A 23186-nucleotide genomic window follows, 5' to 3' on the forward strand; every position below is an offset into this window, starting at 1 on the left:
CAATTTTCATATTGATCCCCATCTTTTCCAATTTAACAAATAATTCCCCATGTGGCACAGTATCGAACGCCTTACTGAAATCTAGGTAAATTAGATCCACTGTGTTTCCTTTGTCTAAAATATCTGTTACTTTCTCAAAGGAGGAAATCAGGTTGGTTTGGCACGATCTACCTTTTGCAAAATCATGTTGTATTTTGTCCCATTTACCATTGACCTCAATGTCCTTAACTACGTTCTCCTTCAAAATTTTTTCCAAGACCTTGCATACTACAGATGTCAAACTAACAGGCCTGTAGTTACCCGGATCACTTTTTTTCCCTTTCTTAAAAATAGGAACTATGTTAGCAATTCTCCAGTCATACGGTACAACCCCTGAGTTTACAAATTCATTAAAAATTCTTGCTAATGGGCTTGCAATTTCATGTGCCAATTCCTTTAATATTCTTGGATGAAGATTATCTGGGCCCCCCGATTTAGTCCCATTAAGCTGTTCGAGTTTCACTTCTACCTCAGATATGGTAATATCTACCTCCATATCCTCATTACCATTTGTCATGCTACCATTATCCCTAAGATCCTCATTAGCCTCATTAAAGACTGAGGCAAAGTATTTGTTTAGATATTGGGCCATGCCTAGATTATCCTTAACCTCCACTCCATCCTCAGTGTTTAGCGGTCCCACTTCTTCTTTCTTTGTTTTCTTCTTATTTATATGGCTGTAGAACCTTTTACTATTGGTTTTAATTCCCTTTGCAAGGTCCAACTCTACTTGAGTTTTAGCCTTTCTCACTTTATTCCTACAAGTTTTGACCTCAGTAAGGTAGCTTTCCTTCCTGATCTCTCCCATCTTCCACTCCCTGTATGCATTCTGCTTTTTCTTAATCACCTCTCTGAGGTGCTTGCTCATCCAGCTTGGACTACAACTCCTGCCTATGAAGTGCTGTGCTGTACCTGGGGAGGAAGGCGTTGGAGCTGTGCAGGGGTTGTGCACCCACATCCTGTATTCTGTGGAGTCCAGTTCTGCAGGGACTTCAGGTGTGCTGTTCCACAGTGGGAATCTAAGAGCCGGATTCAGTGAATTAATTGCAAGATGGATCCACCGCCTGGGAGAAGCATGAAGGATGTGGGGCCTACTCCAACTTTAAGGATGGAGTACCAGCAATGGAGCATTTCCACTGCTGAAAAATGTCCCAAAGAAGGATTCATTCCTGTCCCATGGAGGACCTCCCCTGAGTACAGCTCAGGATTTGGGGCTTGGGCAGTTTGTACTTCTGTACTATCAGGCTGTTTACCTGCAGATTCAGGAAGACAATCCTGTACTGGGTCACATTCACTTTGCAGCTGGAAAGTTGGTCACACTCATAAGGGCTAGATTGATTATTTATTTATTTTTGTAAATGAAAATGTAGCTTTTAGAGAAACTGATGAGTAGAGCCCCCAGAGGATATGTCAAGCCTGGGTTTGTTTGTGTGCTCTTTGTTTTAGAAGGGTGGGGAATAGTGACAAGGAAAGGAGAACAGAGACGAGAGAAAAATGCGTTTATTTCTTTTTGTTTCAGATTTTTATGAAACCAGATTTTGCCTTGGAAGATTCCTTAACGTTTAATGCCGTTTTACCATGGTCTCACTTTAATACTTCTGGAGGAAAAGGAAGTCGTGATGCAGCTTCCTCAAAGTTGCTGCAAGAAAAGGTAAATCTCAATAAAGAATGCTGTTATTCAGTGCAGCTGTCCACTGATTACAAAGAAAACTGTTCTAGACAAGTCCACTGCCGCTGTTTCTGCAAGTTACGTGACACATTAATTTTACAGCCCAGATATTACTTCAGTCAGCCTAAGAATTTTTAGTAAATGCCAGTGGGGGCCTCCTTTCTGAGAGGAGAATTTTTTTTAAATAAAGAAGGGTAGGGCCAACAAGTGACCATTGTTATATGCAATATAAAGATATTCTAGTAGGAACTGCTAAAACAATCAAAGAAGACAATGCTCATTAAGAACTTCTTTTATGGCTGTTCTGAATATGAATAGTGACTGCAGGAGGAATATGTGCATGATTTGTATGTTGACAATCCAGTAATGGTACAACTTTCTCAAAACTTTCAGGAAAACCCCAGATTTAAGGCAGGGTGTGCTGTGCACTGCAAGGAAATATTAAACCTTCCTGGTAGCTTCCTGTTATCTTTCAGGCATCATACCATAGGTACTGCTCCCTTTTTTACAGTTTCTATTGTAGCTGAACCACACATGCCTTGGGAGCACTGTAGAGCTTGATGGCAGAGTATTTTCATCTACATGAAAAATATGGGTCTTTGGGTTAATCACACTCAGAGTTGTTATTATTTTAAAAATTATATATTTGCAATGGAAAAAGAAAAAAAGCAGACACCTGTTTTGTTGTTATAGATACTCTTCAGATCCTTCCAAAAGTTTACATCATTGTGATGTGTTTTATTTTAAACATTTTCCCTCTTAAGTGCAACAGCTTTTAGGAGCATACCCGTAAATCTGTAGGTGATGATCAGATAAAACAGCATTAGCCTCTCTGTCACTAAAAAGTTCTTGTCAGCTGCTGGAAATGGCCCACCTTGATTATCACTACAAAAGGTCGTGTGTCAACCACTCCCCCCCCCCCCCCCCCGCTCTCCTGCTGGTAATAGCTCACCTTACCTGATCACTCTCGTTACAGTGTGTATGGTAACACCCATTGTTTCATGTTCTCTATGTATATAAATCTCCCCACTGTATTTTCCACTGAATGCATCCGATGAAGTGAGCTGTAGTTCACGAAACCTTATGCTCAAATAAATGTATTAGTCTCTAAGGTGCCACTAGTACTCCTTTTCTCTTTACGAATACAGACTAACACGGCTGCTACTCTGAAACCTGTTAAAAAGTTCTTGCAACTCTGCCTTTCCTTACCCATGGCAGTGGACGTGAGAGTGCAACAAACTGTGTAAGATGCCATTGAAGTGATTCCTGTCTGACAACTAAACCCCAGTTTTAAGAATGCATGTAACTTGCAGAAAGTGACTGGGCTAGGATCTTAGGCAGTTGGACAGAAATGAAGCAGGAGTTCTGAGTTAAGAAGAGAGAAGCCTCTCTGGTGCTTCAGGGTTTTTTTCTCCCTAGTGCAACTAAAATAAGAACAAGCACAGTCTTTATCCACGTTTCCTTCCTGCAGCTTAGCAGACTCGAAACACTAAAACAGGCAATAGAATATTAATGGGGCAGCTCTGATGCCTTCAGAGCCGCATTCCTGGCTTTCTAATAATTACGCTGCTCTGTTCATTACATGAGCCCCAAATCTTTTTAAGGCTCTGAGCCTACCTAGGCTCAGCTCCACCTAATTATATCTGGTGCAGATAAGATGCCGAGTGCCCTCTCTGTAGTCACCCTCAGGTCAGGGAGCTGTTCCCAGGTGGGACTCAGAAACCCAGTCTGGACCCATTGCTTGGAATTTAAACCCCCCAAATCCCCATGGCACTGTCTAGGTCAGTGGGCCTTTCCTATGGGCATACTGCATTACAGCTGCTGGCTGGAAGGAATTTGTAAATAAGCCTATTGTACTTAGACCAAGATTTGTATAGTCCGTTGAGACTGTAACTCCTAAATGAAATAGTTGTGAGAAGGAACAGCATTTTGGGGCTGATTTTTCAGAAGTGTTTAGCAGCCATAGCTCCTGTTGAAGTCATGATCTTCAGGTGTTCAGCACCTCTAAAAATCAGGCCATTTGGGTATTAGCATTCAGATGACTATTTTAATGTCCCACTTAGAGTTGACTATTCAGAACACCGAGTTGTTTCAATTTGAATAAAGTAGGGCCAGACCAGCAGTCTGGTAACAGTGCAGCAAAGGAAATTAGGAGTTCAGGTTCCAAACATGAACCCTGGCACCAGGTCTTGACTGACGAGAAAGGGCTTTGCTTCACTAGAGAGTGACTTCCATGGCTGGCTGAGGGCAACTGTGTCCAAACCCCCCTTCAGAGGGAACTTCTCTACAAAAGAGTGAGTTAAAGTGGATATCCTAGAAAACTCTGCCCTCTTTTGAAACCTCCATCTCCCTACACTCCCCTTCCTCCCCAAGAAGCAGGAGCTACCTAGGTCAGACTATCAATCACAGTCAAGTTTCATCCTGTTGGACACAGGCACTGACTTCTAGTTTTCCCTGGGGGTACTCCAACCCCGTCCCTGCTCCACCCCTTCCCCTGCAGCCCCAGCTTTGTCCTGCCTCTTCCCACCCCGCTCCACCCCCTCCCTGAAACTCTCATCTGCTCGCTGCTCTCTGTCCTCTCCCAAGCCCTAGCCGCCGATCAGCCTTTTGGCAGTGTGGCCAAACAGCTGTGGCTGATGAGTGCTGAGCACCCACTATTTTTTTTACCATGAGTGCTCCAGCATCCGAGCAGCCACGAAGTCAGCGCTTCTGTTGTTGGAGGTCCCCACCATGGTGTAGCAGCCTTAGTGCATGATAGAGTTAAGTACATGTGCTATTCTCATTTGCAGGCCAATACCCAGCACACCCTTTCAGCTAGTGGCTGTATGTAGGGGTGTTAATGTCTGACCTCTGAGATATAAAGCCTTGGGCAGGCTTGTTTAATTGCTTGCTTTTCTGCAAGCAGTACTTTGCAAGCATGCTTTTACCAGGGAGGTAAACTCGCTCAACCTTCCCAATGCTTTCTGAACTCACTAACAAAACTGGGTAGTTATTCATTTGCCACCATGACAACAGCTTTTAATCCAGTGTTATATTGGCCACAGTCAGGTGATCATTATAGCACAAAGAAATGTACTAGTAGAAATAATGTAAATTATACCCACAAAATGCATTTTAGTGTTTTTGTAGTGTGATATATTTGCCAGGTGTTACAACATACGGTTGTTGTTGTTTTTTCTCTCTCTCTTTCAAGCTGAGCCATTATTTGGATATTGTGGAAGTAAATATTGCTCATCAAATTTCTCTACGCTCAGAAGCATTTTTTCATGCAATGACTTCTCAGCATGAATTGCAGGACTACCTCAGGAAAACCTCCCAGGCTGTAAAAATACTTCGAGATAAAATCGCCCAAATTGATAAAGTAATGTGTGAAGGATCGCTTCAAGTTTTAAGACTATCACTCACCAGAAATAACTGTGTGAAAGCATACAATAAACTGAAGTTAATGGCTACTGTACACCAAACGCAGCCTACAGTACAGCTGTTGTTGTCCACTTCTGAATTTGTTGGCGCATTGGACTTAATAGCAACAACGCAGGAGGTACTGCAGCAGGAACTCCAGGGCATTCACAGTTTCCGGTAGGTACCATTCACAAAACCATTGGAAGTAATAAAATGAAGTATAAATCATGTTGTTATATTATCCTAAGAACATTAGACCATATTGGGTCAGGCCAAAGGTCCATCTAGCTCAGTATCCTGTCTTCTGACCGTGGCCAATGCCAGATGCCCCAGAGGGAATGAACAGAACAAATAATCATCAAGTGATCCATCCGCTGTCTCTCATTCCCAGCTTCTGGCAACCAGAGGCTAGGGACACCATCCCTGCCCATCCTGGCTAATAGCCATTGATGGACCTATCCTCCATGAATTTATCTAGTTCTTTTTTGAAACCTGTTATAGTCTTGGCCTTCACCACATCCTCTGGCAAAGAGTTCCACAGACTGACTGTGCATTGTGTGAAGAAATACTTCCTTTTGTTTGTTTTAAACCTGCTGCCTATTAATTTCATTTGGTGACCCCTAGTTCTTGTGCTATGAGAAGGAGTAGATAACACTTCCTTATTCACTTTCTCCACACCAGTCATGATTTTATAGACCTTAATCATATCTCCCCTTAGCTGTCTCTTTTCCAGGCTGAAAAGTCCCAGTTCTATTAATCTCTCCTCATCTGGAAGCCATTCCATACCTCTAATCCATTTTTGTTGCCCTTTTCTGAACCTTTTCCAATTCCAATATATCTTTTTTGAGATGGGGCAACTGCATCTGCATGCAGTATTCAAGATGTGAGCGTACCATGGATTTATATAGAGACAATATGATATTTTATGCCTTATTATCTATCCCTTTCTTAATGATTCCCAACATTCTGTTTGCTTTTTTGACTGCCGCTGCACATGGAGTGGATGTTTTCAGAGAACTATCCACAGTGACTCATAGAATCATAGAATATCAGGGTTGGAAGGGACCTCAGGAGGCCATCTAGTCCAACCCCCTGCTCAAAGCAGGACCAATCCCCAATTAAATCATCCCAGCCAGGGCTTTGTCAAGCCTGACCTTAAAAACTTCTAAGGAAGGAGATTCTACCACCTCCCTAGGTAACGCATTCCAGTGTTTCACCACCCTCCTAGTGAAAAAGATTTTCCTAATATCCAACCTAAACCTCCCCCACTGCAACTTGTGACCATTACTCCTTGTGCTGTCCTCTTCTACCACTGAGAATAGTCTAGAACCATCCTCTTTGGAACCACCTCTCAGGTAGTTGAAAGCGCCTATCAAATCCCCCCTTATTCTTCTCTTCTGCAGACTAAACAATCCCAGTTCCCTCAGCCTCTCCTCATAAGTCATGCGTTCCAGACCCCTAATCATTTTTGTTGCCCTTCGCTGGACTCTCTCCAATTTATCCACATCCTTCTTGTAGTGCGGGGCCCAAAACTGGACACAGTACTCCAGATGAGGCCTCACCAGTGTCGAATAGAGGGGAACGATCACATCCCTCGATCTGCTGGCTATGCCCCTCCTTATACATCCCAAAATGCCATTGGCCTTCTTGGCAACAAGGGCACACTGTTGAGTCATATCCAGCTTCTCGTCCACTGTCAACCCTAGGTCCTTTTCCGTAGAACTGCTGCCTAGCCATTTGGTCCCTAGTCTGTAGGAGTGCATTGGGTTCTTCCATCCTAAGTGCAGGACGCTGCACTTATCCTTGTTGAACCTCATCAGATTTCTTTTGGCCCAATCCTCCAATTTGTCTATCCCTGCCCTCCAGCGTATCTACCACTCCTCCTAGTTTAGTATCGTCCGCAAATTTGCTGAGAGTGCAATCCACACCATCCTCCAGATCATTTATGAAGATATTGAAAAAACCGGCCCCAGGACCGACCCTTGAGGCACTCCACTTGATACCAGCTGCCAACTAGACATGGAGCCATTGATCACTACCCGTTGAGCCCGACAATCTAGCCAGCTTTCTACCCACCTTATAGTGCATTCATCTAGCCCATATTTCTTTAACTTGCTGACAAGAATACTGTGGGAGACCGTGTCAAAAGCTTTGCTAAAGTCAAGAAACAATACATCCACTGCTTTTCCTTCATCCACAGAACCAGTAATCTCATCATAGAAGGCGATTAGATTAGTCAGGCATGACCTTCCCTTGGTGAATCCATGCTGACTGTTCCTGATCACTTTCCTCTTGTGTAAGTGCTTCAGGATTGATTCCTTGAGGACCTGCTCCATGATTTTTCCGGGGACTGAGGTGAGGCTGACTGGCCTGTAGTTCCCAGGATCCTCCTTCTTCCCTTTTATAAAGATGGACACTACAGTAGCCTTTTTCCAGTCATCCGGGACTTCCCCCGTTCGCCACGAGTTTTCAAAGATAATGGCCAATGGCTCTGCAATCACATCAGCCAATTCCTTTAGCGCTCTCGGATGCAACGCTTCCGGCCCCATGGACTTGTGCACGTCCAGCTTTTCTAAATAGTCCCTAACCATCTCTTTCTCCACAGAGGGCTAGCCACCTACTCCCCATGCTGTGATTCCCAGCGCAGCAGTCTGGGAGCTGACCTTATTAGTGAAGACAGAGGCAAAAAAAGAATTGAGTACATTAGCTTTTTCCACATCCTCTGTCACTAGGTTGCCTCCCTCATTCATTAAGGGGCCCACACTTTCCTTGGCTTTCTTCTTGTTGCCAACATACCTGAAGAAACCCTTCTTGTTACTCTTAACATCTCTTGCTAGCTGCAGCTCCAGGTGTGATTTGGCCCTCCTGACTCCAAGATCTTTTCTTGGGTGGTAACAGCTAATTTAGACCCCATCATTTTATATGTATAGTTGGAATTATGTTTTCCAATGTGCATTACTTTGCATTTATCGACATTGAATTTCATCTGCCATTTTGTTGCCCTGTCACTCAGTTTTGAGAGATTCTTTTGTAGCTCTTCGCAGTCTGCCTGGGACTAAATTTTACATGCTCAAACTGAATCTGCTCTTATTCCTGTTCCTTCTTGGGAAACATCATTTAGAAAAATACTATATAATTACTCTGTAGTGTAACCGATCAGTGGAGTCCATAAATGATAGGTGAGTGTGTATTGGGGAGAAGGATTTTTTTAAGGTACTTGAATATCTATATGCTTTTTATTACATATAGGGGCCCCAATCAGAACAGAAGCTGCATTATACGAGGTGCTGTATGACATGCAGAGACATAATCTCTATCCTGACCTGCATAAGAAATGTCAATATAACAGGATGCCTTTCAGAATATGACATGCCGCTAAAGAATATTTCCTATGATATATATGATAAATTAGTTCATCTAATAAAACTGTATAATGTACAAAGTTACAATTTTGGTGGACTATAACCAGAAATAATCTACACTAAATTTGTACTGAAATTGAATAGGGTCAGCCAGAGTGCTGGGAGTCTATATATTGCGATCCGTACTTTTATAGTTTTTCCTAGTTATGCAGTTCCTGTATTTTGGGGTTTGTGGATGTCTGATTTGCATAGTAACTATATGTTATTACTAAGGCTGAAAGTCTTCCATGGAAGTCACGTATTCCATGATTTTCCGGGACCTCCAGGACTTCCACGGCTGGTGTGGCTGACCCCAAGCTGGGGCGGCCCTGGGGCCAGCCGCGCCGGCCGCTGCTCTGGCTGCCCCAGGCAACTGGTCCCAGGCGCTGCCCCAGAGCAGTAGGCCAGGAGCAGCAGCGGCGGGGTCCCAGGCCGCCCCCGCCTAGAGGAGCAGCAGTGGCGGCGGGGCCATGGGCCACCCCCTGACCAGGAGGAGCAGCGGTGGGACCCTGGGCCGCCCCCCCATGCCCAGGAGCAGCAGCGACCACCGGAGCACCTCCCCTGCCTCAGCACCTAAGATTTAGTTAGGGGATTTTTAGTCAAAGTCACTGACCATAACTTTTTGGTTATTGCCCTTGACTTTTACTAAAAATACCGGTGACTAAATAGTGTAACCATAGTTATTACTCAGTAACTGTACTCTGAATATGCAAAACTTTCTACTCGGGCTACTGTAATCCCTCAGCTCTGATTTGCTCCTCTACTCAGAATTTTTAAGATTTTTTACTAGCAACAAAAATGGCTAGCTCCATAATTCCCTTCCAACTGATGCAGAAAAACTCATAAAATGTACATAAAAGAGAAGAATGTGACAAAATAAAGAGAGCAGGGCTGCCAAACTACTAGAAGGGAAAGTGGTTTTTTAAAATGTGTTAGTTGAATTCCCCCACACCGCTGGGGGTGGCACAGCCATTCCGGAGGAGCTGCCTGGGCTGGGCACTGTCTCCTGCGTGCGGTGGCATGACATACTGCTGCTTTTGCTGCTGTGATTCCTGGTAGAGCCCTGCAACTCTGCGGATATCCACTTAATATCCGCGGACATCTGCTGATATAAATTTTGTATCCGTGCAGGGTTCTAGCTGTCAGGCTTCCTTTCGAGGACCTCCTCGGAAGGCCTGGTGGAGGGTAAGTGCTGGGAGTAGGAGATAATGCTGCAGCCAGCGGTTAATTTGGAATGAAAGAGGTGCTGGGGCTCAAGCAATTAAGTGCTGGGGCTCAAGCAATTTTCTTACTTTCATAACTGATGTGCCAAGCCTACAGGTTCCAGGGCTCAGCCCTGGCAAGCCTTAGCAGAAATTAGGCACTGACTGTGGCCCATAGGCCCATAATTTGACCTCTGGTGCTGTCTAAGCTACACTGGCGACCTGTCTAACCCCAAGAGCAGCCTAAGATCAGGAAGATTCAAAGGTGGCTTTTAAAGCCACAATAGCCGCCCTCCCCCTCACTTATACACCTCAGTTGTGAGTTCTGTGCTGTACCTCTTAGAGGCACAGCACATAATCTTATGCATAGTCTCTGATTGGCATGCAAACGTTTCACTGTGTACTAAGGAAAAACATGTTGCCAAAAGACCAGAATATTCAAGAAAGCTGTGATAGAAGCTAATTTTAAAAATCCCCTCATCACACAAAGACTTTAGCTTATTCACAGAAATATTGAATGGATGTTCCAATTTTGTCTTCAGTAATAAGCTGCAACAGTCAAGTGAAACAAAATCAGCAAAGCAGGTTTACCTCTGAGTTTAAACGAAGGCTAACTTGTAAGCAGACAGTGGTGGTTTAAAATAAACTTGTGCATACTCTGGTATATTGTTGCTTACAGCTCATGGAGTTTGCCTCTTGTATTGGAGAGCATCAATTTAAATTTAGCAGCATTGCAGAATAATTTGTTGTAAAACAATTAACAGTACCCAAAGCAAACATACATAACAAAATGACTCTGCTTTTATAATGTGACATCCAGACCGCAGTCATGTAAACTGGCTTCTGGTTATAATACAAAATAAAAGCTCCTTAACTCTGCCATGTTAGAAGAGTGGCAGGAAAGGGACGCCACAAGCATATAATGTGATGTGTTGAAAAACTAGTTTAATCTAATTTGGGACCATGAGCATTTATAAGTGTAATCATAGTTGTATGGTTATTGTATGACATTACAATAGGGCAAAATTGAATTTGTGTGGATGCCTTAAATATGCATTCCCATACTTTGAAAAGTGTAAATGACTTTTAAGTGTAACCTTAACTCTGAATTTCCTGGGTTTATAAAGCTTGCTTTTATAATGTAGTGTTTTTTTTACCCAAAATTACTGATATGTACTCTGAGCCTTACCACTGTCTTTGTTTTTTGAGGGAGGGGAATTTTAGATAGTATTTTGTCTTTACTCCTCTTTACTAAGTTTCTCTACATGTGTATAAATAATTTGCTGTTTATACAGAGAGTACTTAGAAATGTCTGGAAAAAGACATCTAGATTTAGAATAGTTGTAATTTCAATGTCTAATGGTTACACAGTCCACATGTGATGTAATTATCCCTTAATATTGGTGAGGTCATAGTTCAGGGTTTTTTTTTATTATTCTTGAATGTCTGTTGAAGATGGAAGTGATTTCACTGTTAAGGTCCAGAGTGTGTCAGAAATAGCAGTGAAGGTGATGTGCAAGTGGCTAAAAATGCTGGAAACTTTCCCTTTACCTGGCATTTCTGTTACTGGGGTACGTGGGTTGGTTATGCCCAGGTGTGCAAGTGGAATCCATTTCTTACCAGTACAGGGTGTGGGGGGGCACGTGATCCTCCATGTGACTCCTCCCCAGCCTGGGGTCCCCACGCTCTCTCCGTCCCCTCCTCATGATCCACCTCCCTTACCTGGGGAGGTGTGGTCTCTGTCCTCCTCCAGCTGCACCAGAGATTTCGAACGGCAGAGGTGAAAGAAGCAGAACATGGGGCCACCGGGCGGCACCACGCCCGCAGCTCCCCTGGTGCAGTTCTACTACCCCAGCCCTTCCATGCAGGGTCTCCTCCATCTGTACAGCAGCCCCGTCAGAGGAGCTGCCGGCGTGGGGCCGCTTGATGGCCCCATGTTCTGCTCCTTTCCCCGCTGCGGCTCCTGCAAGAGCCCTGCAGTTCAACTGTACTGCCTCCTGGCCCCCCCGCCCCCCAGCCCTGTCCTCCAGCAGCTCAGGGGGCAGGGCTGCTGGAGGAGCTGTCAGCATTCTGTGGGGAAAGGAGCAGTATCCCCAGTCCCACCCCCTGCCCTGTATATTTCTAATAAAATAAACATAAAGTGAGCACTGTACACTTTGTATTCTGTGTTGTAATCGAAATCAATGTATTTGAAAATGTAGAAAACATCCAAAACTATTTAAATAAATGGTATTCTATTATTGTTTAACAGTGCGATTAATCGCGATTAATTTTTTTTAATCACTTGACAGCCCTAGTTTTGTTTATTTTTTAGATAAGGGAAATACAATAGATCTGATATATCTGAATTTCAGTAAAGCATTTGACATGGTACCACATGGAAATTTTAGTTATATTAGAGAAGATGGGGTGTAGTACAAGAATTGTAGGATGGAAGGACAATCAGGGTCCAGGCATCCCAAGGTGAGAACAGAAGGTTTAACCCCACAAATAAGCAGTTAAACCAATTGATTGCATAGTGTGTTATTGTACTTAAAAATATATCAGATGAAGACCATTATGAAAGCTTGCAGTGTTCTGAATTAGATGGTCATTAGAGATATGATTTTATGTAATTGTGCATATATAAAACACTGTGCTCATAAATGTCAGCTCCACCTCAGAACAGGGCAGCGAGCAGTCGGGCAGGGAGGGACACCTCTCAAGCCAATTGTTTACACAAAACCAACTTCAAGTAACTATTCATTGGCCAGGCCAAGAAAGGACAATGTAGACCATTAAAATTAATGAAAAGATATTGAAATGACTCAAAATTGAAAAGAACATCCTGGTTCCCGAGCATTAAGTCAAGAGGGAATTTCCCTGCTCTGAATAACCATGACTCACCATGGACTGAGGCTATATCTATTCTATAAATTAGTTTAGAATAATTTACGTCACTCAGGGGTGTGAATAATTCACACTCCTTGAGCAACATGTGGAATATATATGTCAAAGTGTGCTGGTATCTGTGGGGGCTGGTTTCAAGACTTCTGGGGGTGACAAAACATATGGGAAAATTCTGAGGGTCTGGCAGTTTAGAACTTGGGCAAAACATATTTGGGGAGACTTCGGACTTGAGAGCTGTTGGTGTCAAGCTTTAGAGAGTAACTGGGCTTATGAGAGCTGGAGTCAGAGTAACAGCCGTGTTAGTCTGTATTCGCAAAAAGAAAAGGAGTACTTGTGGCACCTTAGAGACTAACCAATTTATTTGAGCGTGAGCTTTCGTGAGCTACAGCTCACTTCATCAGATGCATGCCGTGGAAACTGCAGCAGACTTTATATATACACAGAGAATATGAAAAAATACCTCCTCCCGCCCCATTGTCCAGCTGGTAATAGCTTATCTAAAGTGATCATCAGGTGGGCCATTTCCAGCACAAATCCAGGTTTTCTCACCCTCCACCCCCCACACAAATTCACTCTCCTGCTGGTGATAGCTGGAGTGACACCTTATTCTTGTGGGTTGGCTACTGGTTGCAGGGATCTGAACCATAGCTGCACAGCACAAAGGCCCCCAGTGTTACAGGGCAGGTGGTGACAGAAATCCTTAGTGATCTGGGTGAACCCCAAAACATCATAGGTGGGTAAGGAACTGGCTAAAGGGGAGATAGCAACGGGTTGTGCTGAAAGGTGAACTGTCGGACTGGATGGAGGTTACTAGTGGAGTTATTCAAGGGTCAGTCTTGGGACCAATCTTTTTCAATCATCTGATTAATGAACTTGGCACAAAAAGTAGGAATATACGAATGAAATTTGCTGATGATGCAAAGTTGGGAGGCATCGTCCATACAGAAGAGGATCTGAATATCATACAGGAAGAACTGCATGACCTTGAAGTCTGGACAGAAGTGGAATTAAGTGTAATAATACAGAGTGCAAGGTCATGCAGTTGGGGTCTGATAATAAGCATTTCTGCTATAAACGGGGCTCAGAGGAGAAGAGGTACCTGAATGTGCTGGTGTCTATGACTATGAGCCATCAGTGTGCTGTGGCTATGAAAAAAGGCAAATGTGATCGATTCTAGGACGCATCAGGTGAGGCATTTCCAGTAGAGATAGAGAAGTATTAATGCCATTCTACAAGGCACTGCTGGGACCTCCTTTGGAATACTGCCTACAGTTCTGGTCACCCATGTTCAAGAAAGATGAATTCAAACTGGAACAGGTTCAGAGAGGAGCTACTAGGATGAATAAGGGAATGGAATGTCTGTCTTATGAGAGGAGACTGAAAGAGCTTAGTGTGTTTAGCCACTCAAAACCTAGGCTCAGAGGGGCTGTAATTGTTTTCTTTAAATACATCGGGGATAAACACCAAGAGGGTGAAGAGCTATTTAAACTAATGGACCATGTTGGCATAAGAACAAATTGGTATAAATTGGCCATGAACAAATTCAGGATGGAAATTAGAAGAAGGTTTCCTCCCATCAGAGGGGTGAGATTTTTGGAACACCCTCCCATTCGGAGCCATTAGAGGGCAAACAATTAGTTTTAAGAGAGGTGGACAAGTTTGAGTGGGATTGTATGGTGGGGTTGCCTGTGATGGTGGGGCACAGGGCTCTGGAGCCCTGGGGGTCTCTTCTGGTTCATATCTGATTATTTTAAATCTCATGCTTCAAGGCTTCAGCTGGTCACCTGCAGGGGTCAGGAGGGAGGGGTTGTTTGCTTCTTATGAAACATCAGAGATGGCCATAGCTGGAGATGGGACACTGGATGAGGTGGGCCTGTTCTCTTAGGTGGAACAGAGCATTCTCTCTCAGGTGCTTGGCTGGTTGGTACTTGCTCATGTGCTTGGGGTCTAACTTGGGGTGGGCAAACTTTTTGGCCCAATGGTCACATCTGGGTGGGGAAATTGCATGCAGGGCCATGAATATAGGGCTAGGGCAGGGGGTCGGGGTGTGGGAGGGGGTGCGGTGTGCAGGAAGGGGCTCAGGGCAAGGGGTTGGGGTGGAAGAGGGGTGTGAGATACGGTGGGGGGCTCAGGGCACGGGGTTGGGGGTGCGGGGTGCAGGAGGGGTTTGGGGTGCAGACTCCAGCCCAGCACGGCTTACCTTGAGCGGCTCTGGGGTGGGAGCAGTGCGCAGCGGGGCTCAGGCAGGCTCCCTGCCTTCCTGGCCCCTGTGCCGCTCCTGGAAGCGGCCGGCACCGTGTCCTTGGGGGCGGGGACAGAGGGCTCCACGCACTGTCCTCGCCTGCAGGTACCTTTCCTGAAGCTCCCATTGGCTGCGGTTCCCCGTTCCTGGCCAATGGGAGCTGTGGGGAGCTGTGCCTGCAGGCGAGGGCAGCGTGCAGAGCCCTTTGCCCCCCCACCCAACAGGGGTCGCAGGGACATGGTGCCAGCCACTTCTGGGAGCTGTGTGGGGGCCACAGGGGTGGCAATCCCGCAGGCCAGATCCAAAGCCCTGACGGGCTGGATCCGGCCTGTGGGCCATAGTTTGCCCACCCCTGGTCTAACTGATTGCTATATATGGAGTCAGGAAGGAATTTTCTCCCAGTTCAGATTGGCAGTGATGGTTTTTGCCTGGCTTTGCAGCACAAGGTGCAGATCACTTTGCCAGGATCAGTTAGGTATACCTCAAATAATCAATTCCCTGCCATTGTGTGGGCCTTGGGCATTGGTGCACCTTGGTCCCTCCTGTTCTCTGCCTGTGGCACATAATAGTTTAGTCTCCTGAGGGCTGATCTAATTCTGGTTGTTGGGCAACTGCTGGGTAGTGTTGGTGGCCTGTGATATACAGAAAGTCAGGTCAGATGATCTGGTGGTCCCTTCTGGTCTTAAACTCTGACGCTGTTTATAGAAGCACTATAATGGTGGCAGCTTGAAAACCCTTGTACTCTCTGAAAGCCACTCTGTCTCTGAAAGCTATCTCTATCGCTCACTCGTACGAATTAACTCTTCCATGTTTGTATGATCTACTTAAATGTTTGAAATTAATGCACTTCAAGACTGAATGGTTGAGGCACTGGAATAACAATGAAACAATCTTTCTTCCTTAAAGACCAAGACCTTGATACTACTAAGTACCGGTACTAAGTATCCTCAACTTCTGTTGGTTTCAGTGGGAGATTGAGGTGGACAGCACTTCCTAGGATAAAGCCCACAAGGGGCTCTTATCTACTTTGATGCAAATTCTTAACCTCCATTATATTTTTGCTTCAAGGAGAAAATACACACTCAAATGCACCATTTTGGCTAGTCTAAGACATGAAAGTGTTGAACCTCATATTAAGCCTGAATTGATTGCATAGAAATTATTCACTGCGTGGCTGTTTTCTTTGGTCTTGAACTAAAAATTAATTTGCAGGTTTTTCTGATTATTTAACTTATAGCTCAATCACTGTTTTTCTTAAACAGGCATCTTGGATCACAGCTTTGTGAGTTAGAAAAACTCATAGATAAAATGATGATTGCAGAGTTTTCCACTTATGCTCGTAGTGATTTAAATAGACCATTTGAAGAGGACTGTCAGATTCTAGAAGAGGTACGTTTCTTATAGAAAGTAGAAGCCACCTGACTAATATAACATTTTTCATCTTCAGAGTACTTTATAAGTACTAACATTCATCCTCTCATTGCCACTATAGCAACATTATAATTTTATACCATTTTTCTTTTTGTTCAAATTTCTCCTTATCCTTTTTTTGTTTTGAATAATAACATTTTCCTGTTTCTTGTACCTGAATCCACAGAATTTTATTCCAATCACTTTTTTTTCTTTAAAAATAAATCAATTTATTGATCTTTTTTAAAATGTTGCCAGTTATTAGTTCTGACCCATGATACAACTGAATGTGTAACTCTTGAAATAGTACAGAAAAGCATGTGGTCTCATACCTTGTAGTTAGTGAAAATACAGTAAGCAAATAGATAGATGATTATGTATATTATTCTCATTCTATCTTCCTTATGATTTTATCTTGCATATGGATAATTGTTCCAAGCATATTGCTTGCTGCAGGTTTGGTCCACAGAGCTGTTAAATATTTTTTCGCTGTGTATTCTTAATTTACTTTAAGACCTTTGAGGTTAAGCTATCATGATCAGTATCCTTCTGGCCACTGTTAACTGACTACAGCCAGGTCTTCACTGAAAAGTTAGGTTGGAAGGAATTTTCCCCTGGGTCAGATTAGCAGAGACCCTGATTTTTTGTTGTTGTTTTTTGCTGTTCTTTGCAGCATGGGTCACGGGTCACTTGCAGGTTTAAACTAGTGTAAATGATGGTTCTCTGTAATTTGAAGTCTTTAAACCAAGACTGGAGGACTTCAGTAACTCAGCCAGAGGTTAGGGTCTATTAAAGGAGTGGGTGGGTGAGGTTCTGTGACCTGCAATGTGCAGGAGGTCAGACTAGATGATCATGATGGTACCTTCTGACTTTAAAGTCTATGAGTCTGTGAGACCCAGCAGTGTTGCTCAGAGATGTGAAAAATCCACACCCTTGAGCGACATAGTTAAGCCGACCTAAATCCAGGTGTAGACAGTGCTAGGTTGACAGAAGAATTCTTCAGTTGATTTAGCTACTGCCTCTCTGAGAGGTGGATTAACTACAGGGATGGGAGACAACTCTTGCTGTCGTGAGTGTCTACGCTGAAGTGCTACAGTGGCACGACTGCAGTGGTTGAAGTGTAGACATAGCCTAAAAGTAATCCCACTCAGTCTCATGCGTGGAAAGGTGTGGTTTAAACGTAGGATGTTTGGACTTGAGCACTAGCAGTAGGCCATCAGGCCATTCCACACACACTGCATTTTGATACATGAATAAGTTTTTACTATTGTATGTTTTAAGTATCTTTTTCTTCTCCCTGCCCCTTTGGTGTTTTTAATAGGAAAGACTTGTATCACTAGTATTTGGACTTTTAAAACAAAGAAAGCTAAATTTTTTTGAAATATATGGTGATGAAATGATTATTACAGCAAAGAGCATAATTAAACAGGTAAGCAAATCACTTCTAGCTTATGTCAAAGACTTTCCCATCTTTTAGAAATATTTTTGTTTCAGTTGTTATAAGAATGTATTTAATATAATTTCATAACATCAGATTTTCTCTTATTGTGAAAAGTTGTACTTTAAAAAGATAATAATTAATCCTGTTGTATTAGTGATCTCATATCTGTAGATCTGATCTCCCAATGGCCTTCCCCAGCCATTGTGTGGCATCAGTGTAGAGGAAGAACACATCTTTCTCTGTGCCTTGGTACACAGACACTTACCTTCACCTTTCTCTGCCTGCTGTGAGTTAGTTTGTTTTTTTCTTTTTCCGTTAGCCTGTAACTTCCCCAGATAAGATGGCTACACAATTCCATTTAGTTTCAACAAGGCCAGTATCTATTGGCAATTTTACAGAAATAGGAAGAGAACCATAAAATAAAGCTTATTAACACACACACACACACTTCCCCGGTCACTTGAAAATCTTAGGAACAATCCTGCATTTGTAGGGAGGAGGGCTAGATGATGTCCATCTGTCGGAATTCCGTGATGTTTAATACGTAAATATTCCTTGCCTGGATTGTCGTGGTCTCTTGTCTGTTACGGGACAGACAGTAAAGTCAGGGTACTGTGCTATCCCTTCAGTTAAGGCGCTGGGCTTCTCACCAGCCCAGGAGAAGAAACCAATATCATAAGCGAGACTGTTTCAGCCTTTGCCTCAGGGCACAAAAAATTCATGTGGAACACCAAAACAAAGCAATTCCCCTGCCCAGCGTGGACTGCAGTCCCCAGATGCCTTTCCCTTGCCTTTCTCAGTTGTCAGGTCCCCCTTGGTAACAAACAAAATATAATCAATTTCAGATATAAATTTCTGCCAGATAGTGTGCCATCTTGTTACACACATGGGGAGTAAAAAAAACAAAACGAGGAGTACTTGTGGCACCTTAGAGACTAACAAATTTATTTGGGCATAAGCTTTCGTGGGCTAAAACCCACTTTGTCAGATGCATGCAGTGGAAAATACAGTAGGAAGATATATATATACACAGAGAACATAAAAAAATGGGTGTTGCCATACCCATGCATGGGGAGTAGGTAATCTGGAAATATCCTTTAAACCATTATTTTCCAACTCCCAGTTTCCTTCTCTGTGGTATTTGGATCATGTTTACATGTTGCATATTTCTTGTAGACCCTTGCAGATAATGGTTACTCCTGGGGGAATTCTGTGTCAAAAAATTAAAAATTCTGCGCACAGTATTTTAAAAATATGCAAAATTCTGCATATTTTTGTCAAAATAACGTAATATAATACAGCTGGTTTCAATTTTGTTTGTAATTTATTTAAACTACAATACAATGGATGGAGAATGGGAGTGCGGAGCACTGGAGGAAATCACCAAACCCCCTCTTTCTAATAGTAATGTAGCTAGTATTGACCATTTACTTCTAGTTATTAGTCAACAGATATATGCATCTATATGCTTAGTGTTACATTATAGGCAACTGAAGAGCAAGTGAGGGCTGGGGGCTCAAATTCACAGTTTATACTGGCTACTGACCATCTCTAAAAAGGTCAGTAGCACACAGTTCCTGGAGCACATTTTGATAGGAAATTTTTTCAGTCCAAAAATTTAGACCAGTTCTAATCACTAAAGTACCATAAGCATTTATAAGGCCAGACTGTCCTTTACACCACTCTGGCAACGTAAAAGGAGTGTAAAATGTTAATGTAAAATTTTTTAGACCTGTTGTATACTCCTGGGGGAATTCAATAAGAACAATGGGAACAATTCACTCTGTAGGCCGTCTGTTACATTCTCCTCTGCCTGAGGGAACAGAATGTGCCCCATGCCTACCTCTTCAGAAACACCCCAAAGCCCCGCCCTTCCATGCCGAGCATGCCACAACAGCAAGTGAGAGGGACAGTGTCTCTCTCTCATGTGCACAGCTACCCAGCCGCCACCACCCCAGTGGTGGTTTACATCTCTACCGGCTGCTCTGGGTACCCATTCTGACTTGCCTGCACTGCTGGGGAGTGGGTGAAAGACCATTCTTGCGGTTTCCCTTTTCTTCCCCGTCAGAAGTAATTTTTCTGCAGGGAAGCAAAGAAATATGCGGGGGCCATGAATTCTGTGCACACAAAATTCCCCCAGAAGTAAACTGTTTTTCTGCAAAGAAGGAATACTGTTCTCCACCCAAGTCTTGCGTGTGTGTCCATCCACACTCCTTTGTAGGGCTGCCCGCTTGCACCCGCACTTGTAGTACTTTGTGACCATGCAAACAGAGGAACAGAGGTGTAGTTCCTTAGCATTCAGCATAGCTCATGAAGAAATGTATCTTTAAGAAGCGTCTGTGTAGAACACCAGTTATTAATGTCTCCAATATTTAAACAACAGGACACCATCTGGCACCACTGTGGTTTATAGAAATCTACTTACAGACCAGACGAGTTCATATGCTGTTGAATCATTTTGTGCATCTAAGCGATTCTTGATCACATCGGAGAAAGTCTCTAATTTAGTCTAAGTGGAGTTGCTTTGTTTCTAGGTTTAACAAACCCGTAATAACAAAGATGCCTCAATAAACTCTCTCTAAAACAATGGAAAAGTTTGGAATAAATATTGGTTTGGGAGAGCTAGAAATTTGACTGAATGGCCATTTTCTTTCCATCCGCTCTTCAGCTGGAGGATATTTTGTGGAGATAATGGGCCTCAAGGATGAGGATATACTGTAATAGGAAATAAGGATGTGGGGAAATTTTCTGGGCTGAGATCAATACAGACAGTCCCTTGGGGAATCTGTTTTGTACCCATAGCCCACTTCTTACAGTAATGCCATCATAGTACTGTTCTTCACATTGTTAGTTTTTGTGAATCCTCTGTTTAAATAAATATAAAATCTTCATCCCAGACAAAATATTCAAATGATTGGGCATTTTGGGGGCCTCAATTTTTGGGCACTTTTAAAGGAGATTTTCAGAAAGTGCTCAGAGAAAATCAGGCCTCTTTCAGGTGTGTCAAGTTGGGCATCCAAAATCACTAGTCCCTTTCAAAAATCGTGGGTCCCATGTTTTGCAATTAAAAGAAAAAAGCTGTAAGAATGTTAAATGACCCAAATGCCTGTCTTTCTTTTCTTTTTTCTTGTTTAACTTGAGGTTCTTTTAAATTATGGAACTCAGAAGGGTTGGAAAGACGCTAAGACACTTTTTTTCTTAAACTTCACAGTGTGTGGTTAGCACGGTATCGCAGATAGAAGAAATAGATACAGAAGTTGTCATTAAGTAAGTATATGCTATGGGTCTGTTGTGGCAGGTTGGGTGGGGAATGTGTGCTTTAGCACAGAGGATCAACTGTTTTTTAATTTGTTTTTAAAGTGGTGAATAATTAAGTATCATCTTGTTCTTCTGTTTCTCCCCAACGGTCCTCTTCAGGAGCCCTAAGTATTTCCCTTCTTCTTGCAGACCTTAACAATTATACTTCTGTATTTTTAACCTTACTTTTGAAATTTGTTTTTAAAAACATGTTAATTCCATTGCATATTATATACAGGGTTAGGAAAAGCACAGGCTAAAATATTTAGGCATTTGTTTCCTGACTATGTAAGGGGAAAGGCAGGCGTTCCCTCTGATAATATTCTAGTGCTGTAATAAAATGTGTCTGTAGGTCAGTACCTCCTGCATGAAAGAGATTAGAGGCACATCTTACTACTCCAATGGAAGGACACTGAACAACGTAAGCTCTCTTGGCTCTGAGCCGCATGTATGTGCCTAAGACAGCCTACCCCAGAAGAGCACGATTAGATTCACAGCCTACTCCAGAAGAGCACAATTAGACCCACAGATAAGGCCAAACCAGAAGCCATTATTGCTGTCAATTTGAGAATTGGGGCCAATTTATTTTTTAAAATCAGATCTTGAAAGCAAGTAACCTCCCCTTTGCTGCTAGCGTTCAGACACACAGAGGATTCAGTAAAGGTTGAAAAGCTGCATTTCATAGAAATAGTGACTAATTCTGTTCGGAGACAAATTGTATATTATGAGATTTTACTTTGGTTTTGGCAATGCATTTTCCTGCCTTTTGCCAGAAATCTGTCTTGCGGTGCAGCAAAAAAGGAGCATAACCCTAGTATTTTTGCTTTGCCAGCAATAATGTGTCTTCATAGTCAATCTTGGTTATTTTTGCTCTGTGCTTGATGACGATGGTCATTATCATGCACCCTGACTGTAATGGAGGCTAAGCAGCACCTTCTGGTGTTACAGAACAAGGACATTGTTGCTTTAAAAAGCTGTGAATGTTAACTGAGGCATTCACTTTTCTGGCGTGATATGTTTTTAGCCCTCCCATTTATTTCTTAATCAAGACTATGCTGCTTATAGTATTGTCTGTTTTCTTGACTAGACAGCTATTACCATGTGGTCTGCTTTTTTGTAAATTTACAATGGTTTTGACCGTCCGCTTTCTCTTTAAATGCCAATAGTCAGCCTTGTCAGTAGATCACTTCAAAGGTAAATAATTGTCGTCTCCAAAATGCTGTTCTTTTTGTAGGCTTGCAGATCAAATGAGGATGATGAATTTTCCTCAGTGGTTTGATCTACTGAAGAATATTTTTTCTACATTTACTATCTTTCTCAAAAGAATTAAGGTAAGTATGTTCATTTCTCAAGGGCTTCACATCCTCCTTTCAGACACTGATGCAGAATTGAGCTAGAGTTATTTTCTAGTTGAAATGTAAGATGTTGATCTTGACTACAGAGTCCTAAACTTTAATTTCAAGAGAGGTTGGATCTATATGGTTAACAGAGAGTGGGTTGGAAAGTAGATAAAACTTCTTGTTTCATGGTTTATGTCAGGCTCTAATTATTAGGATTAGGATGAGATCTTCCTGGGGGACAGATTAATCCACATGTGGGGTTTCTTGCACCTTTCTCAGAAGCATCTGGTGCTGGCTGCTGTTGGAGATTGGCTCCTGTGATTTGAACTAATGATTACACAACATTAAAAAAAATAAATAAAAACAATATTTAAATGTTCTTGTTTCTTATCAAAAGAAAACGTCTGTTTGTCAAAGTAAAATGATGTTAAGTTTTTTGTTAATAAACTTTATATTTGATTCTAGGCAACCTTAAATATTATTCGTAGCATGGTTCTCTTGGTTCTAGACAAGAACCAAAGGACCAGGGAACTGGAGGAAACTTCAGTACAGAAGAACCCTGCAAAAGACAATACTGTGGATACAGAAGTAGCTTATCTGACTCACGAAGGCATGTTTATAAGTGATGCATTCAGTGAGGGGGACCTCCCATCTGTAGCAGTTGACACTACCTCTCAAAGAAATACTTCTCCAAACAGTGAGCCCTGCAGCAGTGATTCAGTGTCTGAGCCAGAATGCACTACTGACTCTTCATCCAGCAAAGAACAGATGCCGTCTTCTGTTATACCAGGGGGAGTAGAGATTATGTAAGTAAACATCACTGCTAGAGTATTTATCCGGTGTTGACTCCTGTC

The 23186-nt window shown here is 42.8% G+C and overlaps 1 protein-coding gene across 12 annotated transcripts in view; it reads left to right on the forward strand.

The window, feature by feature from the left end:
* VPS54 (VPS54 subunit of GARP complex) overlaps nucleotides 1-23186 on the forward strand; it is a 107899-nt gene that overhangs the window by 29425 nt on the left and 55288 nt on the right. For all 12 annotated transcript variants that reach the window (XR_012158323.2, XR_012158322.2, XM_073339519.2 and 9 more), the window contains 7 exons: nucleotides 1559-1690; nucleotides 4902-5287; nucleotides 16107-16233; nucleotides 17576-17683; nucleotides 20907-20962; nucleotides 22227-22323; nucleotides 22798-23138. Coding sequence is in view for 10 of the 12 variants with exons in the window: in XM_073339519.2 (XP_073195620.1) it covers nucleotides 1559-1690; nucleotides 4902-5287; nucleotides 16107-16233; nucleotides 17576-17683; nucleotides 20907-20962; nucleotides 22227-22323; nucleotides 22798-23138 (1247 nt within the window). In the remaining 2 variants the exon portion in view is untranslated. The remainder of the gene's footprint in view (nucleotides 1-1558; nucleotides 1691-4901; nucleotides 5288-16106; nucleotides 16234-17575; nucleotides 17684-20906; nucleotides 20963-22226; nucleotides 22324-22797; nucleotides 23139-23186) is intronic.

Source organism: Lepidochelys kempii, chromosome 3 (genome assembly GCF_965140285.1).
Source record: "Lepidochelys kempii isolate rLepKem1 chromosome 3, rLepKem1.hap1, whole genome shotgun sequence".
In the NCBI taxonomy this organism is placed as follows: domain Eukaryota; kingdom Metazoa; phylum Chordata; order Testudines; family Cheloniidae; genus Lepidochelys; species Lepidochelys kempii.